At 41.9% G+C, this 21,042-nt stretch overlaps 2 protein-coding genes across 3 annotated transcripts; both read left to right on the top strand.

The window, feature by feature from the left end:
• The first annotated feature begins 4 nt into the window (after positions 1–4).
• On the top strand, positions 5–19,676 carry TXNDC12 (thioredoxin domain containing 12). 2 transcript variants are annotated; one of them, XM_065553826.1, is made up of 9 exons: positions 5–355; positions 569–671; positions 979–1,221; positions 4,286–4,346; positions 15,083–15,135; positions 15,846–15,919; positions 16,518–16,587; positions 16,679–16,762; positions 18,761–19,676. In XM_065553826.1, exons 3-9 carry the CDS (start codon positions 1,125–1,127, stop codon positions 18,838–18,840), a joined length of 519 nt encoding a protein of 172 aa, XP_065409898.1. In that variant the 5' UTR covers positions 5–355; positions 569–671; positions 979–1,124; the 3' UTR covers positions 18,841–19,676. The 2 variants fall into 2 exon arrangements, with proteins under 2 accessions (XP_065409898.1, XP_005284860.2); XM_005284803.5 differs by lacking the exon at positions 569–671 and having other exon boundaries at positions 57–355.
• KTI12 (KTI12 chromatin associated homolog) lies at positions 6,631–10,781 on the top strand. The gene has a single exon (XM_005284919.4). The coding sequence runs from the start codon at positions 6,803–6,805 to the stop codon at positions 7,523–7,525; it is 723 nt and encodes a 240-aa protein (XP_005284976.1). The 5' UTR covers positions 6,631–6,802; the 3' UTR covers positions 7,526–10,781.
• Positions 19,677–21,042: the final 1,366 nt, after the last annotated feature.

Below are 21,042 nucleotides of genomic sequence, written 5' to 3'. Positions count from 1 at the left end.
AGTTGTAGTCTCCGTCGGGGTAGACGGGGGTGGAACTTGTTGCTGGGCCATGTACTGTATTCTATTACGGACCATGTAGGGTGGAGGAGGGCATTGGTCTATTTCTGCGGCGCAGTAGGCAAGGAAATTGCTTTCTCTGAGGTGCTGGATTTGTTTGGTTTGGGTTTTTTTTTTTTGCAAAAAACAAAAGCCGTGGTGTTTGCAAAATGGGATAGTACCAGTGAGATCAGGGTTGCACAAACCGGTGTAGTGTGTCCCAAAAAGATTCCAGTCGCCAATTGACCGGAGTTAGCAGCATGTTGGGATAGTTCTCAGGATTCCAGGTTTTAGAGGCTGGCTGGTCAGGATTTGTACAGTAAGGCAGACTTTAAGAAGCAGGTTTTTTTAAATTTAATAACTCTTGGAAAATCCCACAGATTCCAATTTGTAAAACATATAAATCAAGATCTGCGATAATCCAGCTTTTACTTTTCTCAGCTTGCAGACAGCTACGCATTAATGTACCGAACCCCGAAGATTGTTCCACTTTGAGCATAGTGATATATACGGTCCATTTTTTTTTGTACAGAATAAAATAACACTGAAATCCACCCCTCGCTGGCAGGTGCTGAAGAGCAACCAATCAATTTCGACCAACTCTCTGACAATCCCACAAGACATATGTAGACTGGGTTAGTTAAACATTAAATCATTCTGGTAACAATTACAGCTTTAGCCAAAATCTGGACTTGAGCAATATTACTACTCATGAGGGGCTGGCGGCAGAACTAGTTTGCATGTGTGAATTGGATGAGATCCCCCTTTCAAATCTAGATTAAATTACTATTTAAATGTCCCCCCCCCCCCCCGGCAATGTCTCTTGTCGGAAAGTGGCCAGTTTGGAAACAAATATGCAGAGCTGTAACTATAGATCAGAAATAATTTTGCCAATTCTCTCATTCAAATTTTGGGGGATCTGTTCCTTTTAACCTGATACAGGACTCTGAAGCGCCACCCACATCCGCCTAACATCACTTCCTGGGTTAAAAAACACACACACACCCCAAACCCTGATCTGATCTGATCTTGCTGACTGTGGCCATCGAGAAGTATTCATTGTGCTGTCGAGGATCCAAGCAGACACCATGAAGATTCAATTAACGGCAGCACTCTCCAATCTCTTTTTTTGCCTGATTTTCCTGGTGCTTATCACATCCTCTGCTGGAGAAGGGCTTGGAAAGGGTTAGGCATCTCTTTTCTTTTTGTTTGTATTTAAACTTTTATGATTGCTATAAATAAATAAATAAATCCCCGCACCCCAGAACTGTATTTAATATTTGCAATAATGCATTCAAATAGTAATTTTGATTATTTAGGTAAGTTTCACCGGTGGGGGGGTAAGGAGTAATCGCTTTAGTGGCAGAACTGAGGTTGAAACATACAAGATATTATGGTGCCAGGCCATAAATTGATTATGAGCAATTGTAATGCAGCCCTGATACAGTAGGAAATGCGTTAATGTTGTGGGAGTGGAGAAGAGGGGGCTTGGCAGGTTTATTCTTTTTCAAAACTGTCAATTGCTGGTTGTAGCAGACCTGCCAAGTCTCATTCTCAATTAGAAGATTTGTTCATTCTGAGTTAGTTTTAAGGCAGTTTTTAACATTTCTTTGGTGTTGAAGGATTTTGTAAAGGGTCTTTCAATGAAATCTCAATGAAATTTTTCATTTCCCCTTCGGATTGGCCCATTTTGACATCCCTACAACTATGCAACATAAGCACATTGGAGTATGGCTAGTAAATAGGTGATCAAGTGGATATTTTATGTTTTATCCTATAGTTTTTATTTCTCACGACTGTTCAAATTCCAGTAAACGGTACTTCCACTACAATCCTTCTCTTGTCACTTGTTCTGACTCAATCCCTTCTAGCCATATTGTCTTGCTTTTTATGTTATTTACTGATTTCAGCTTTTCTTAATAAAACCTGTAGTTGTTAGACCATCCTGTACTGTACCATGATTTGGATTTATCTTTCCCCAGCTCTGTTCAGTCCACCTTATTTTGCTTCCCTATCTTTGTTCTGAAGTCTGGAATGTGAGGAGCAGGTTCAGTCAGTGCATCAATGTTCTTGACTATGTTCTTCAGTGACAGGGAAGAAGTGTCTTTAGTATTACTAGTTATCTTTTTTGATAGTTTAATTTAAACTCCATGGGTCTCTATTTTTAAAAATAAGGTTATTTCATAAGCTGTTGAGTGTTGCATTTTGTTAGTAACAGAATTCCATTCACCATGGAAAGGTTCTTCTTAATTTTTTTGATAATAAAACTATTAATATTAATCAGGTCATGGGAGGGAGGGAAGACTGTGATGATTTTCTTGTTAATGAATGTAGTCATCCTTGCTTACTAGAAAGAAATGTGATCTAATGTGTACTTAAATATCCTTGATTACAAGAAATAATGCTCCTCCTCATCCCCCTGCATATTTTATGTAAGGTTCCCTTGAGCTAAATGCACACCATAGCCCCAGTCTTGTCCCCATTGACATCAGAGACTTCTGCTGCCTATTCACAGCCTGATTCAGCAAAATGCTTAAGAAAGCATATACTTAAGTCACATTGAACTAGACTTAAGCATGTACTTAAAGTAAAACATACACAAATACTTTTGCAGAAAAGGGACATTCACAGACAATAGAATTTGATCCCATACAGAAATATATTGTACCACTATGGTTATATTTTTAATATATGGCAAAGATGCCTGTAAGTCTGGATAGGCACTCTTATGTATTGTTTAACTCTAAATAGAAAAATAGCATAGTGATAGGTGAAAGCTGTGCTGTTGTATGGGTGTAATTCGTAATGTGTGAAAAAAGCAAAAAAAATGTCTGAGAACTTAAACATTGGACAGTAACAGGCTACGAATCCCAGTGGTGATTGAACCTGGTGATATTCTATACAAAAAGAGCTCTCAGCTCTGTTTGTAGCTGTTTCCATCACTTCACACTGACTCAACAGACATTCTAATCTTCAGAGTGACACAGAGACAATCCTGCTATCTTATTCGATGGATAATGCTGATAGTTGCCAGCTCTACCATCAGATAGCAGATCTTGGTGTCATTCTGCATCCTCTCCTTGTCTTCAGTTCAGGATACACAGCTTGGATTGCATGTCTGCTAATTACAGAATTGGTGGGACTACTTGTATGAGTTAGGGCCTGCAGAACTGAGCCCCCATGTTCTTTAATAATTGACTATAAGGTATTAATATTGGAATTTTCCCCAATCTTCGTAAGCATTGCATATTATGAAAGAGGATTATGAAAATTAACTTTACCCAAAAATCCAATATTCACAGATGAAATTTGATGATTCCTGGGCCTATCCAGGGGTGTGAGGCACCTTGCTATTGCTCATCCTTAGTATGAAGAAATCTTGCCAGTGCCTGCTGTGTGTCAGCTCCCTGACTACCCCAGCCTCTGGCAGTGCTCCCCTCCAGGGCTCTGCACTCCTTGCTTTCTCTCTGCAGATTAGCAATAGGCACACCCATCTCCCAAGTCCTCTGAACGCTCTCTGTAAGGTCCAGCTGCTTATTCACTGAACACTTAGAATTACTAGGCCTGCTGTTTGCAAAGGAACAGTACCCCACAGCTTACTAGTTAGGGCCAGCTCCAGGCACCAGCATTTCAAGCAGGTGCTTGGGGCGGCCATCTGCAAGGGGCGGCAGTCCGTGTGTTTTTGCCACCCCAAGCAGCGCGCCAAATTGCCATCGCGGACGGCGGGGGCAGTCCGTGCGCCGTTAGGGCGGTATGCATGTTTCCGCGGCAGCGGCAATTCGGCGGCAGCTTCTATGTTCAGCTGCCCGCGGCAGCAATTCGCTGGCTTCTGTCTTCGGGATGAAGACAGCAGCTGCTGCCGAATTGCCGCTGCCGTGGAAATGGGCGAGCTGCCCTAAAGGCACACAGACTACCCCCACCGTCCGCAGCGGCAATTCGGCGAGCTGCTTGGGGTGGCAAAAACAGTACAGCCGGCACTGTTATTAGTTATACCTTAGAACACAGCTCTGCTGAACACACAGCACTTAGATATATGTATATTGAAAACAAGAGTAAGTTTATTATCCAAGAACAGAGATTCAAGTGATAGTGAGTATGAATATTGAACAAATGGTTACATATAAAAAAATGCTTGCTAAAAGAAGGGAAATAAAACTAGTTGATGGTGTCCTTAAGTGTCAGAAAATATATTTATCTGTCATTTGACATTTAAAATTATGCTACTTTTATAAAACTTTCCCTTTTCCAGGTTTTGGAGATCACATTCATTGGAGGACACTTGAAGATGGGAAGAAAGAGGCAGCAGCCAGGTATGTTATACAATTTAAATTCACAGGGTTGCTTTACATTAAAAAGAGAAAAAAGATTCTGCATTGATCCTATATTTAATCAGAGCTAGTTATGTGTAAAAATATCCAGGTGCTATAGGAGAACCTACAGACCCAGATAATACATCAGAGAGAAAACATTTAACATTTGTTAATGATAAACTCTGATCCTGCAATCAGATCTTCCAGGTAGATAGATCCTTGAGGCCGTGTAGGTCTTCATAAATTTACATAGGTCTACCCACAGATCCAGTTGCCGGATTGTGGCTTTATTGCATCATTGAGCTGAAAAGAAAATTATCACGCTTTTTGACAACCTACTACAATATAGAAAGAGACATGGGCCCCAGTCCTGCAAACATTTAAACAAGTGCTTAACTTTACGTACAGGAATGTTTTTTTTGGAGCTCAACAGGATTACTTGCCGTTGTATGCATAAATTTTGCAGGACTGAGACCATAGAGTTAATTGAAAGGAGTATTTTACTACTATCTGGACACCAATCTGGAAGTGTAAAATATTTTCTTATTTTTAAAAATATAAAAATTACAGCCTACATTTTTATGAAAGATATAGCTGGAATTTGAATTTTGCGTTCAAACTGATCCATCTGTTTTCTCCCACTCACAATATGAGAATGTGTAGTGAGTACATAAAATTAACACAGCAAGTGCAGTTAGAGCAGTGATTCTCAAACTTTTGTACTGGTGACCCCTTTCACATAGCAAACCTCTTAGTGCGACCCCCCCTTATAAATTAAAACACTTTTAAATATATTTAACACCATTATTAATGCTGGAGGCAAAGCGGGGTTTGGCGTGGAGGATGACAGCTTGCGACCCCCCACGTAATAACCTCATGACCCCCTGAGGGGTCCCGACCCCCAGTTTGAGAACCCCTGAGTTAGAGAAATCTAAGGTGATACTTAAATGTACGTAATGGCATCCATGTGATATGCCTTCCCCAAAACCATGTTACTGCAGTATTTATGATAATTACTGCACTATTGTTTTTCCTTAGAAAAGTAATATGTGACCTTACGCAGTCCACCTTACATTTAATGAGACAAGCTAGTGGGAGGGAGGGTGTCAAGCATTGGCAGTGAGATGTCTCTTCCTTAGTCTTGGCTAGTGCAGCGAATGGTCAGTCAGTGAATTTCATAGCCTCATCTTCCATTGCTGGAAGGGCAGACCCAGGTGACATCTCTATCCAAATTCTGTAGTATCTGAGTATCTCTGAGTGGCAAAGCTTGTATAGGACCAAGGAGTGCATAGGTGAGACAAAACCTTTGTGTGTAGGCGAGACAAAAACTTTGTGTGTGTTTGCGTGCTATGGGGTGGCTGAGCGCCATGGCCTGCGGTGGCACTGTGGGGTGGCTGTGTGCTATGGAGAAGGTGTACAATGGTCTGGGGTGATGCCCTGTGGGGTGGTAATGCCCTGCAGGGTGGCTGTGTGATATGGGGCAGTGCCCTGTGGGGTGGCTGGTTGCCATGGCCTGGGGTGATGCCCTGTGGGGTGGCAGTGCCGTGGGGTGGCTGGTTGCCTTGGCTTGGGGCAATGCCCTCTGGCATGGCAATGCCGTGGAGCAGCTGGTTGCGATGGCATGGGATGATGCCCTGTCAGGTGGCTGGTTGCCATGTCAGGGGGCGATGCCCAGTGGAGTGGCAGTGCCATGGGTGGCTAGTTGCCATGGCATGGGGCATGCCCGGTGGGGTGGCAGTGCCGTGGGATGGCTGGTTACCATGGCAGGGGCGATGCCCGGTGGGGTGGCAATGCCATGGGGTGACTGGTTGCCATGGCGTGGGGCGATGCCCAGTGGGGTGGCTGGTGCCATGGCGTGGGGCAATGCCCCATGGGGTGGCTGGTGCCATGGCCTGGGGCGATGCCCGGTGGGGTGACAATGCTGTGGGGTGGCTGGTGCCATGGCATGGGGCGATGCCCGGTGGGGTGACAATGCTGTGGGGTGTGGCATGGGGCGATGCCTGGTGGGGTGACAATGCTGTGGGGTGGCGGGTTGCCATTGAGTGGGGCGATGCCTGGTGGGGTGACAGTGCTGTGGGGTGGCGGGTTGCCATGGCATGGGGCGATGCCCGGTGGGGTGACAATGCAGTGGGGTGGCTGGTTGCCATGGCGTGGGGCGATGCCCGGTGAGGTGGCTGGTTGCCATGGCATGGGGCGATGCCCGGTGGGGTGGCAATGCTGTGGGGTGGCTGGTGCCATGGCATGGGGCGCCGTGGCTGGGCCACACTGTGATGTGTTTCCCTCGCCCCGAGGCCTCCCCTCCCTGCCTAGGGGCGTTAGAACCTGACATCGTCTCGTGCTTAGGGCCAAGCCCCCTTGTTGCCCTGGGGCTGGGAGTGACGTTGGTTGACCTCCGAGGATGTGCTTGGGTTGGACTTCCGGGTTATAATGGCGGCGTCCCTGGCCGCGGCCGGAAGATGCCGCTTGTGGTGCTGTGCGGGCTGCCGGGCAGCGGGAAGAGCCGCCGGGCCGAGGAGCTGCGGGGGGCGCTGAGCGGGGAGGAGCGGCCGGTGCACGTGGTGGCCGAGGCGGTGGGGGGCCGCGCGGCGTTGCGGGCCGAGGTGGAGCGGCGGCTGAGCCGGCGGGACGTGGTGATCGTCGACGCGGGGAACGAGCTGAAGAGCTTCCGCTACGAGCTCTACTGCGTGACCAAGCACGCGGGCACGCCGCATTGCCTGCTGCACTGCGCGGGGGGCGCCCCGCACCCGTCCGCGGGCCCCTTCGAGACCCCGGACTCGCGGAACCGCTGGGACCGGCCCCTCTTCACCGTGCACGGGCAGGAGCCGCTGCCGCTGGCGGAGATCCGCGGCGCCCTCTTCGAGAGCAGGCCGCCCCCGCCCAACCAGTCCACCCGCTCGCAGCCCCTGCAGTCCGCCGGCTTCCTCCACCAGCTGGACCGGGTCACCCAGGAAGTGCTGGCTGCCGTGCTGGCTGCCCAAAGGAGCGGGGCCCAGCCTGGGGAGCTGATCCAGGTGGCTGGGGCCAGCGAGGGGCTGGTGCTGAACCGGCCCCTGGGCATGGCTGAGCTGAGTCGGCTCCGCAGGCAGTTCATCAGCTACACCAAAATGCACCCCAGTGAGGAGAACCTGCCCCAGCTGGCCAACATGTTCCTGCAGTACCTGAGCCGCAGCATCCAGTGACCCCTGTAGTCTCCCCAGTCCCGCGTCTGAACAGGAGGGCTGGCTAATGGGGTCCAGTCGCTGGGAGCCGCCGCACACCCCAAAATAAGAGTCTATGCCAATGGGAACTTGGCTCTCCCTAGTCATTGTTCTCCAGTGCCTGGACCAGGAATTTGTGCTGATAGACAGGAGGAGGGCCCTGCATTAGTCATCATCAGAGCAAGAGTATCCAGCCAGAGTGGGTATGGGGAACCAGCTGTGGTGGTCCATGATATCTGCTAACAGGAGTTGTGGGTGTGCACACACACCACTCCCCCCTAATAGCAGCCTCAGCATCTGAGTAGGAATGCCTAATAAGGGGAGCAACAGGCAGCTAGCCATCAAATCCTCAAGCATCCAAAAAGTCTACTAATGGGGGTTATGGAGAGCCAAACCCCACTAACCATATGGTCTCTGCCGTATCCAAAGAGGAATGCTACAGGAGAGCTGAGCTCTCATGCTGCTGCAGCATCTTAAGGAAGGACAATCTTTCCTCTGGGTTTTTTCTAAATAAGGCAAGGATAAGATGGATACATCAAACTGTACAAAGGAGGCTTTGCTGCTCCGGGATTGGGACTTACAGCCTTTTTAAAAACTGCTGGTGTTTTCAAAAGTTTTTCTGAACCCAGGAAATTGGTCTTCAAAGTTTGGACAGTGGAAACATGCTTACTTAGTGAACTCAAATGTCTGGTTCTTTTTTGAAATCCTGTGCCTGGGATGGAATGAAATAAAAATATTTAATTTACTTTCAAAACAATTATTTTAGCAACTTTCTGTGGCTTCCTTTCCAAAGTCATTAGTAGATCCTGGGCTAAATACACTAATTGTTCAGTTAACAGTAGGTGTTCTCACAATGAGGATGATCTGAATTGTACTTTGTTATTACAGTATCTGCTCTGATTGCGTACAGCCCTTGGCACTCTCTTTATATGCCGTGTCTAAGAGATTCTATGGAGAGTTAGTGCATGGCAAGTGGGGTGTAAATCTACATTCTGTAGCGTTCTTCCCAGTAACTGCATGCACCTCCTACTGTGCACTTTCAAATTTCCCTAGTGCTCTGTGAACAGTAGTAGGTCAAAGCACACTAGGTAACTTTTAGTGAGCACCAGCATGGGCCACACAGTTAGTGCATGATATACTAGAGCGCTGTAGATTTACACCCCAGCTTGCCATGCACTAATTCCCCTTTATAGACATCCCTGCTTCCTACGTCAGCTTTGGATTCTGTCCTTCTATTTAACCCTAATCTTAGTATGAACCCTCTCCCTGCATATGCATACCTGCTTCTCTTTGCCTTTTGAGGAAGGCTTCCCTCCCTATTAAACATTCATTTCTTTGTCTGGAATGATGGGATAAAGTGGAGGGGTCACTTGAGTGAGTACAAAAGTCCATATGCTCTGACTGCCTAGTAATATCTACCAGTCAGTACATGGATTTGTGTATTGTGAGACTGAAAAATGACTATAGTTGCTATGTAAAGAGACCTCACTTTGCCCCCTTTGGGAAGTTAAATTGAATAAAAATAAAAAAGAATAAAAGCTGGGAAATGTGTGGTCAAAAGCGATAAAACATTTTCTGAGATCTGATTTGCTGAGAATTGTATCTTAGTAATTATATTTAAATTCAATTTAAAATCTGTCTAGAAAATCTTGCCCTTGATAGTAGTGTGGTACTAGACCGGGTGCTGGTTGGCTGGACTGGGTTCCCTTATTAAATGGGAATCATTGATACTGTTATAACTTCAGTATATCTTTTGGATAAATCTATCACCCTACTGCTGAAGAAAATTAAAGGGTAAAATCATGCTGGGCTACATGAATGAAATCAGTGGAGATGTAACGTTCTGTTTTCTCAACATCCCTTAGTATGTTTGATGTTCTAATATTAGTTTGGGCAGGAAAACGTGTGCCCATGTTCTGTGTATGCTACAGAGAAGCAGCATCTATGCTGATAATATATTTCTGTGGTTAAAATTGGAATTGACCATATATGCTTCTCTTAGCACAATTTCCCCCCTTTCTTGGTACTCAAGACTATAATTGGTTATAACTGGAAGGACGCTTCCATTCATACCTCTCATTCTTTTCTATAAATTTAGGTAATTCAATGCCATCATCCACTGCAAGGTTGAACAATATAATGTAAGGAACAATCTAGTTTGAACTGAATCAAGCATTAGCTCTACCACCACTGCCTTCAGAAGACTTTTACAGTTTAATAAGCTTAATTGGCAAAAATCCCATGCCACACTCCTCTAACATCCTGGCTCCTTGCCTGCATCTATTGTGTGCTTTCTCTGGTGCCAGCTTACCTTCTGTGTTCTCCATGTATCAGCTGTCCCTGCAAAGATACTATTACTTTTTACATGGGGGTATTTCTTGCCCCATATCCCTATGGCTGCAGCAGCCTCTGGCCCAGTGAAGAGGTTTGGGATCTTATCTTACTAAAGGGGTGTGGCCATTGTGATGTGGCTTTAAAAATCCTCCTGTTACATTTTTCCTTTTACATGCCACTCTCTTGTTAGAAAAAGACTATAAGTTGTAAAGAGAGACTGTCAAGTCAAAAAAAGATCTTAGAGGTGTGAGGTGGGAAAAAAACCTTAATGTATCACCTCTTTGCTAATGCAAGCTTGTTCTCTGCAGAACATTTTGTGTTTTGTCCTGTCTTCAAGTATCCCAACTGATGGTGTGCACTACTTCCTTTTAAGAGATTATTTCCACAGCTTAATGTGTCTAACTGATGGAGTTCCTCCCCCCCGATATTCAGATAAATTTTCCTTTTCTTCATCAGATTATTCCTAGTTATAATCCCATACGTTCTTGCTTAGCCGGATCTTGTTTGCATACAAGGAAAAACTAACCCTATACAGCTGATTGACTTGCATGACTTTTTTAACAGTTTTTATAATATTCCCCTGCAGTGTTAACAGGCCAAAGGTTATAGCATTGTGCTGTTTGCATGAAAACCTGAAAGTGATTATAAATAAAAGTGAAACTCACTATAGATATGAAAGTATATCATCCAAACCAAGATACCTGCAGCAAATGAATAACACGAGTGAAATCTTGGCCCTGACTGAAGTAATGAGCAGTAAATACATCTTCTGAAATTCTTACTTTTAATGTAAGATGTCAAAAAATGCTATGTAAAATTTGTTTAAAAAATTTAACTCCACTTTATAGTGACCCCCCCCCACCGTACATTTTTTCCATTAAAATTTTGTTTTCAAGAAAACAAAGGTGGTATTTACTTTTATTTTCACTAGCCAGTAAACTTACCTCCATCAAAGTTGTTTTGGACTACCATGATTCATATTTAATTAAAAACTTCATTCAATGTAACTTCTTACTCTTGTTACCCAATCACAATCTGTGTGTAAATTGACATTTGTAGCAGCCCTTTCCTATGTTCTGCACAGCATGATATGAAATATACATAACTAGAAATCTAGTTACTACACCAGGCATGCTCCCTCCCTAAGGCTAACACTTTCAGGTTCTGTCTAGAATGGCTTCATATTCCTATATCCAAAACACCTTAAAAAAAAAAAAAACTTGGTGACTTAAAATGCAATATTTTAAGGTAAAGGGAAGTCAAGGCTTAGATGATGTACAAATCTTGGGGGAAATATTGTTTGGCTGTGTATTTTCCAAACCCCCCCCCCCAAAAAAACTAGTTTATTGAAATAATCCATTCCAATCAAATCACATGTTGTTTATGAATTCTACCTGTAATTCTGCCGTTTTCTGATCATGTGTTAAAATGTATTTCTGAATTAGCAGTATGTTAGACCAGGTCAATTTCATACTTCCCAAACTGGAGAAAATAAAGACATAAACCCCCAAAGTCTACCCTAGAGACAGCGGCTTTCTAGCGCGGATGAATCTTGCTGTGTGGAAAGTGCTATATAACTGTGAGATGTTAGTGAAGAAGTAGGAGTCCTTTCTAGGACAAGATTTTAGAAGAACGTGTTTGCTTAGAGTTAATATATGAACAGGTAGTATCTCTGTATACAGAATTAGTAGGACCTTTACTGAAACCCTGTGTCCACTCTTTGGAAAGGGTTCCGAAAAGACCTACTAAAATGATTTGATGTCTGGAAAACCTGTCTGACAGTGAAAGACTTAAGAAACTCTATTTAGCTTATCCAAGAGAAGGTTAAGAGGTGACTTGATCATTGTCTATAAGTACCTGCATGGGGAAGAGATTTCTGATAGTACGACTAATCTAGCAGACAAAGGTATAAAAAGATCTAGTGATTTGAAACTGAAGCTAGGCAAATTCAGACTAGAAATAAAGTGCAAATTTTAATCAGTTAAATAATTAAGTATTGGAACAAATTGTATGGGAATACGATGAGTTCTCAATTACTTGAAGTCTTTAAATGACTATGAGATGTCTTTCTAAAAGATACTAGACATGGACCACAGCTCAAAGAGCCAGGATAGCTCAAACTGAAGTTATGGGCTTGATGCAGAAATTAGTGGGTGTGGCTTTGTGACCTGTGTTATGTAGGATGAAATAGACTAGATCATAATGGTCCCTTCTGGCTTTAAAATCTACAAATATAGTAGGGTAACATTTCTACTTTTTCTTGGGAGTCTTGTTTAGTGATAAGTATACATGAAGTAACTGGCAAATCAGTATTTGGACTCTTCCTTTGCAGCAAGTTTCAACAAAAATTTCTAGTAGTTGATTGTTTAAAATAGGGGTTCCCTCAATGTCCTTCATATGAGCCCACATCCTGGAGCTCTCCACACTTCCTGCTCAAGTGGGGCCCAAGATACTTTTGGTGATTCCCAACGTGCTTCATAGAAAGGAACATGAAAATCAACACAGTGGTTTATGGAATGCTTCTGATGGAGGATTGCTGCTTCATCAGAAAGTCTAGAGCCGGGGTAGGCAACTTATGGCACGTGTGCCGAAGGCAGCATGCAAGCTGATTTTCAGTGGCACTCACGCTGCCCGGGTCCTGGCCACCGGTCCGGGGGGCTCTGCATTTTAATTTAATTTTAAATGAAGCTTCTTAAACATTTTAAAAACCTTATTTACTTTACATACAACAATAGTTTAGTTATATATTATAGACTTATAGAAAGAGACCTTCTAAAAATATTAAAATATATTACTGGCACGCAAAACCTTAAATAAGAGTGAATCAATGAAGACTCGGCACACCACTTCTGAAAAGTTGTCAACCCCTGGTCTAGAGAAAGGGAATGGGAGTGGAAATCATGAAATTATCTTTTGATAACCTTTTGCCAGAAGCTGAGACTGGACAACTTGATAATTGCTCTGTTCTGTTCATTACCTCTGAAGCATCTGGCTCCAGCTGTTGTTGGAAGACAAGATACTGGGCTAGATGGACCATGGGTCTGACCCAGTATGGCTGTTCTTATGTTCTTAACATTCTGTTACCACGACCTCATTCCTGTTACAGTACAGCATAGATTTTTAGTGTCTGTCAGAGTGAATAGCTGCCATGTAACTATACCAATCATTACACGTAGAGAATGAGATTGTTCTGGTCTTCAGCCATCAATCAGCTTATTCATTATTTTTTAACTGCTTCATAGTTGTTGTTTTTTTAACTGTTGGCAGTAAACAGAGTTTGCCATCTGTGTTTACTGAATTCCCGGATTTCCTACCACTGTAGCAGAAACAGTGAGAGTGTTAGCGAAGACAGGGCTCCAGGTGGCTGTTGGCATAGTAAGCACTGTGTCTGCTAGCCTTGCTCAGAGCAGAGCTATATGACATGATGGTTAAATGTGCTATATGCATGCCAATTATTACCTAGCAATAAATGTGAACATTACATTTAAAATGTAGCATGTGTTACGTCTGTTTTGCTCAGGGCAGTTTACCGTAGTGCTCCTGCGGGTCCTACCAGGAGACTCCCAGAAACTGGGAAACGTTAGGAAAAATTCTTAGTGCACTCAAGGTCCTTCTGTCTAATTGCCTAACACAGAATGAATTTAATGCAAAGGAGGTTAGAGAATTTGAATGTTGGAAAAGTTGTTGGATGGCTGCGACATACCCTGGGGCTACAACCTGGAACTGTCGGACCACTATGCCCCCTTAACTCTCCTCCCTCAGCTGACTCTTACAGTGCCGTTGTAGTGACAAGTAGCAAACCCCTTCAGGTGCTGTGATCAGTCAGCCAACAGCATGCAGAGACATACCCAGCTAAATTGCATGAATGCTCTCGAAGCTGCTCATGAATTATACAGAAACGGAGACACCAGTAAATCCCTCAGCTCCCAAGTCTTGCACCCCAGAAATATACCACCTTACACTGCTCGAGACCTTCTCTTGAACAATGCAAACTCATTAATTAGTTCACTACTTCGTCGACGGAGAGTGGATGTGCCCCAGCCTTTGTAATCTGAGCAGATTCCCCAAGTACTTCAAACAAATTCACTGGTAAGGATAAAACATGAAAATAAGTTTATTAACTACAAAAAATAGATTATACGTGTTAGGCATAGAGGTCAACGCTGGTTACATAAGAAATTAAAGGAAAACTACAGTCTAAATTGTTCTACACTTTATCAGACTAAACAAGCTTTGAATCAAGCAGTTTTTCTGATCCCACTGGATGTTCCAGGCAGTTTAAGTTCTTAATCACAGGCTGAATTCTCTTCTCAGCCTGCCAGTCTCCCCAGTTCAAAGCCTTTGTCTTCCAAACAATCTTCCAGATGTTGAATAGGGGGAGGAGAAAAGTCCAGTGGTGAGATCATTGACCCTCATTTATACTTTCTGTCCAGGTGCTAGAAAGATCCTTGCAGGGAAGTGGGGGTTAGCCCCCATTGTGTACATGCCCTCTCTGAGGAGTCACTGGGAAAATGGATTCTTCTTAATGGGCCATCAACACGTGTGACTGATCTTGATGTAAATCTGTTTTGTCTTGCATCTGATGAAGTGGGTTCTAGCCCACGAAAGCTTGTGCCCAAATAAATTTGTTAGTCTCAAAGGTGCCACAAGGACTCATCTTTGTTTTTGCTGATACAGGCTACCAATCTGAAACCTATCTTGTCAGTGTTAGTTGCTCCTCTGTTGCCAATGAACGTCTAGTTGTGAGCGTTTCCCAGACTCAACATATTTCAGTAACACACACACACAGCAAAACTTCATAACTTCAGATACAATGGTAACACACATAATTCAACAGAATAGTAGTGTTCAACCAATCATAACTTCTCAAATGATACCTCACAAGGCATACTTTGTACAAAATATAATGATATCACAGTGGTGAATATGGGGGTTCCAGATTCCTATTTTGACATACAGAGTGTCACAATGGCATTTTATTAAATTATTTGGTGCTGATGTTTATAACTTGGGAAGACTTTAGCAAGGAAACAAAGCTTTGGAAGCACAATAGAATCAGTTTACATCTATGACTTTTTCCAGTAGCTAGGGCCTTCTTTAAAAGTTTTAATTACTGGAAAGTGCATTTTCAGAGTTTCATTGAGGAATGCAGTCTTGTTAAGTGCCTTAGAATTGATGTCAGTTGTGCTTTGTTTTTTTCTAAAGTGGTTTGCCTCTAATGATTATCATCCACAAGTCCTGGTGTGGAGCTTGCAAAGGTATGTGAATTTAATTCTAGAGCACTTTAAAATCCTTAATGGAAGGTTTCTTTATACAAGTCAATTATTATTTACATTTGAAGCATAGCATGTGTTATATTTGCTTTTTGCTCAGAATAATATAGTAGTGCACAAATAGAAATCTTCAGTGCAATAAATTAATAGCTGTCCAAATCCATGCTATAATTTTATTGTTGTTTTTTTTTAAAAAGACACACACCAAATGGGAGGTACCTTCCATTTCTATTGAAGGCCTAATCCTTGGTATGGAAAATTATAAAAGTTTGAAAGAACAGTAAATCTGCATATTCCAAACTGGTCTTTGGATGGTTAGATTTGTTGTCTTGTTCAGTGATATAATGGAACTGGCTAACCATAATGACATAAGTCTACAAATTTAGGTGAGGTGGATTGGGTGGTTTAGGTGACATTTTGCTTCTGTACGATTGGTTCAAAAATTACCCATGTGACTATTTTTGGCCAGTATTCATCATCTGACTGATCACTGAGGATTGGGCTGGTTAGCTTTCACTCTGGGTTATGGGTTCAGTATTTTGAGACAAAGATTTGGTTACTTACTATTCAATGACAAGCACCTAACCTCTAGAAGAAGGGATGGAGTGGTGATTTTGCTGTAGGTCTGAATGATGTTGGTTTTTTTCTTACAGTTTTCTCTTCTCCGCCCCCCCCCCCCTTCTTTTTCTTCTTAGCTTTAAAGCCAAAATTTGCTGAATCCAAGGAGATCTCCGAACTTGCCCATAATTTTATTATGGTAAACCTTGAGGTAGGCTTCCCTACAGTTTATGTCCATGCTACTATTTTGTAACTGAGCATTTGTCCCTTATTTCTTATAATTATTTATTTCTCCTGACTTCATCCCTTCCTAACTAAATTCTTAGCATTATTGAATAGATACACAGTATTGACTGATACAACTGACTGTTTAAAAAATAAAACCTTTACTGTATTGTTATGTGGTTTTATTCATGCAGCTGATTCTCTTCCATTTTATTTTTAACAATCTGTACATTGTACTATTCCCGAATAATAAGAGAGGCAATTGCTTTTCTATACACATTTAATACCTATAAAACATTCCAGTACCAAAATAGTGAGTCCATTTAATGTAAATTGGTGAAAATATTTGATTTAATTTTACAATTATCTTTACAACTGTTACTTGTTGGGTGACCTTTTTCCTTTGTTGGCAAAAGTAGAGGCTTTTGCAGTCATTTATCTTCTTTTCAAGCTGTTCATGTTCATTAAAACTACCGTTTTATAACAGCCATTGGAAGAAAATCGCTTTAAAGTAAATGTCACATTTTGTTAGATCCCTTGCTTAGAAAGCAGAATGTTGTCTCACATCTGTCTTGCACCCCTAGGATGAAGAAGAGCCAAAGGATGAAGCTTTTAGCCCTGATGGTGGTTATATTCCCAGAATCCTTTTCATGGGTAAGGCATACTCACTGTTGTTACAGCCTCTTATAGGACTACTTTGTCATCCTCACCACTTACCCATTTTAATCACTTTCTCGTTTCACAGATCCCAGTGGGAAGGTCCATCCAGAGATTATAAATGAGAAAGGAAACCCAAGCTACAAATATTTCTACATCAATGCTGATCAAGGTATGTGAGAATGAGCTCTACATTTGAATTGAGTGGGAGTGCATTGCAGGTATGTCATAGGAATGGCAGCTAATGCAAGCTTGGTTTTTGAGTGGAGGTAACCTATAGTTCACAGTACAGCTGGGAGCGGTTACAAATAAGGCAAATGAATGGCTTTTTTGCACCTCGTGGGTGGATGGATAGACTTCTATTACAGAATCATGATGTGAAATAAAAGCATTTCTGGTTATTTAAAATTCAGCCTTTGATGTTACATATCCGTCTGTGACTTCTGATGTAAATGTGGACACTTCTCTGTTTGTGTACTTTCCCTTTTCACACAACTGCAAGAGGACAACCTCATTTAAGAAGAATTAATTGACCTTATGTTTTCTATCTCTTCAGTAAAGTATCTAAATAGCCATTAGGACCAGGTGCTAGCTGTGAGCAATGTGGCCCGGTTATGTGTGATATAAGCTGGTTAAGTAACAACGCTCTGTTCTCAAATCAAGAAATGTCTAATTGTGAATCTCTTGGGCCTTGTCTACGCTATGGAAACTTTTTTCAAAAATATCTTGCCAGCCCAACTCTATCAGTATCAGCAACCTTCAGAGCCCTAGTATAGACCAGTTGCTGCTAGCATTTTAAGAACCATGTCATCTACCCATGTTAAGAGCGGGTCTGATTGACATTGATTACAGCTGTGCCAGTCTACATTATGACTCCCAAGACTGCTAACACCAGCGGAGATGATCTGGTGGGAGATTGTAGACACGGCCCTAAAATAATCAGTTGGGAAGAGTAGCCATTCTGTTCTTTGGAGGGTGATAAAGAGGAATAACAAGGGGAACAAAAAAAAGACCTCTGTAAGGGTTTGCCAGACCTATAGTCCATTACATTAGCATCATACCTGATCTTGAGGAAAACTAAGCCCCACTCATAGAATGCACTTAGCTCATCATGCAATTTACTGGTACATTGCAAACAGTGGTGTGTTGGTTGTCTTGGAGACTGAATCACAGCAGCATGTAGAGCAGTGCAGGCTTCCCCATGCCAACCCACTTGTTTACCTCAACCCTGGACAGGCCACCTGCCTATGAGAGAATAGTTCAGGTTCACTGCTCAACCTTGCTGTTGAGAGAGCCAACAAGGCCGAGAGCTGTGACAGTGTGTTTTGTGCATGGTAAAGCAGAGGGAATCTTTCTAATGATATTCTCAATTAAAAAACCTCAATTCCTCTTAATTGTTCTAGTAGAGATTTTTCAATGGCGCCTGAGAGAAGCAGGCATGAAACTGCCATTGACATAACAAACCACAGCAGAATCACTTAGGAATGCTGATGGGGATAGATGCACGAAAAGCTTTGCTCTGTTATATTAAAGGTGACCCATAAAAGAGAAAAATAGGTTTCTGTTGAATTTTGCGGCTGTGACTTTTTAAAAGAACAAAACAAAACAAAAAAACCACTCTCAGCCTTCATAGAAGATTATTTTTTTAAAATTTATCTTTTACCTTAGACATATCAGGAATGTCAAACTTGTCTTCCTTGGTAATACTGGAGAGAGTTTTAGAGGTGCGGATTGTTTGGGGAGTGTTGAACTTTAAATACAGATACCCAAGTGTATCTCAGCCATTTAAGTTGTGAGCAAAAAAGTGGTTAAAAATCACTTCCCTCTCAAATTATCAGGTTTCATGTGCCTATTATCTGATGTCATAATCCTGCTAGTTCTTCCTTTGTCCATAGAGTCATCCAACAAAAATAGGGTAGATGAGGCATGAATTTACAAATGGTATGGGAAAGGGGAGGGTGGAAGATATTTAACGCTTCTTTATACATCATATAGAGGCCAAAAAGAGCATAACCTTAACTTTTTTCTTTTGCAGTCTACTTCCAAGGGGTTTATTCTTTAAAATTGCACCATTAGTTGATAAAAATACTTTTCATTATACACTTCCTTACTTGATCCATATCATGTGTAGTAATGATCCAGCTGATATTCTATGTATTTAATTTGACAGTTGTCCAAGGAATGAAGGAAGCCCAAGAGAAGCTGACAGGAGATGCTTTCAAACAAAAACATCTCGGAGATGAATTATAATATATATATATATATTGAACATTCCTTTTCCATCACCCTGAAGCTCTGAAAGGATAAATGATTTTTTTTTCTTTTAAACCATTAAACATACCAAGAAATGTAGCTGCACTGAAAGGATGTAATTCTCCTCTCAATAACTTGGAAGGTTAAACACTATCTGATTTTTCACACACCTCCATCAAATACAGTGTTATCTTCTCCTCCCCGTCTAGTTTACACTTCAGTGCTTATTTACAGCTGATGTACATGCATACACAACCTCATCTTGAATGGATACATCAGATCTGTCCATGTAAACAATGACCACTAGTATCCAGAGGCCTAGATCTTACCCTCTTCTTAAGTGGAATGATTTTTACATTTTCAAATAGCCAACACTTGGTCTCCAATCAGTGCTTGCTCCCCCCCGTTTGACTGACATTAAGTCATCCCTTTGATTTCAGTGGGGATACTCATGAGTAGGAGATGTGACTCAAGCCTGCTGTATTCTGAAAAGCCAAAAAAAAATCAAACCAATAATTCTGCCATGAACACTAACATAAATAGAGTTATTTTCATTAATATCTAAGAGTAGCATGTGGATTAGTCACTCTGTACATTCTTTTTCTTGTAGGAACTCTTTGTGACTTGACTTTATTTGCATTCAGGTTGAAACTCCACCTGTCTATTGTATGTTCATCTTTCAATTGTTTTATTAAGGAAAGATAGAATATATTGAAGCATTATGGGGTTCTCCCCCTTTTTTGCGGAATGTTTTTGGAGAATGTCTTGCCATCACATTGTACTGTATTTTTGTACTATGGTGAAAAATAAAAATGAAAACTTTTTAAGAATAACATGCGTGGTGAGGTTTTTGGGGGGAATGGAGTAATTTTCCATTCTTTTTAGGAATTGGGGGACTTAAATATGTTTAAACTGTAGTAGTGCTGATGTTGAATGTCACAGATTAAAAAGACACTCACTTTCTTATGAAAAATGACAATCGCAGCTGCTTTTCAGTGGTTGAAACAGGCCTATTTTCTCAACATTATCATCCAGCCACTCTTATGCTATTTAAAATAAGTCAGGAACAGAAAAGTACCAAGCAATTACCTACAGGAACTGAAAAGAAAATGATTTTTAATATATCCTAAAAATATATCACCTTACCCATAAGAACGGCCATACTGGGTCAGACTAAAGGTCCATCTAGCCCAGTATCCTGTCTTCCGACAATGGCCAATTGCCAGGTGCCCCGAAGGAAATGAATAGAATAGGTAATCATCAAGTGATCCATCCCCTGTCGCTCATACCCAGCTTCTGGCAAACAGCAGCTAGGGACACCATCCCTGCCTATCCTGGCTAATAACCATTGATGGACCTATCCTCCATGAATTTATCTAGTTTCTTTTTGAACCCTGTTATAGTCTTGGCCTTCACAACATCCTCTGGCAAAGAGTTCCACAGGTTGACTGTGCGTTGTGTGAAGAAAGACTTCCTTTTGTTTGTTTTAAACCTGCTGCCTATTAATTTCATTAATTACCCTAGTTCTTGTGATATAAGGAGTAAATAACACTTCCTTATTTACTTTGTCCACACGAGTCATGATTTTATAGACCTCTATCATATCCCACCTTAGTCATCTTTTTCTTTTTCCCAAGCTGAAAAGTCCCAGTTTTACTAATCTCTCCTCATATGGAAGTTGTTCCATACCCCTAACCATTTTTGCTGCCCTTTTCCAAACCTTTTCCAATTCCAATATATCTTTTTGAGATGGGGCGACCACATCTGCACACAACATTCAAGATGTGGGCGTACCATGAATTTATATAGAGGCAATATGATATTTTCTCTCATTATCTATCCCTTTTTTTAATGATTCCCAATATTCTGTTCACTTTTTTTGACTGCTGCTGCACATTAAGTGGACGTTTTCAGACAACTATCCACAATGACTTCAAGATCTCTTTCTCGAGTGGTAACAGCTAATTTAGACCCCATCATTTTATATGTATAGTTGGGATTATGTTTTCCAATGTGCATTACTTTACATTTATCAACACTGAATTTCATCTGCCATTTTGTTGTCCAGTCACCCTATCTTTTAACTAGTTACCAATCCATGAGATGACCTTCCTTTTTATCCCATGACAGCTTACTTTGCTTCAGAGCCTTTGGTGAGGGACCATGTCAAAGGCTTTCTGAAAATCTAAGTACACTATA

This window comes from Chrysemys picta, chromosome 8 (genome assembly GCF_011386835.1).
Source record: "Chrysemys picta bellii isolate R12L10 chromosome 8, ASM1138683v2, whole genome shotgun sequence".
NCBI lineage: Eukaryota > Metazoa > Chordata > Testudines > Emydidae > Chrysemys > Chrysemys picta.
The sequence above is the reverse complement of the archived record's forward strand: the minus strand, read 5'-3'. Positions and strand labels throughout refer to the sequence as shown.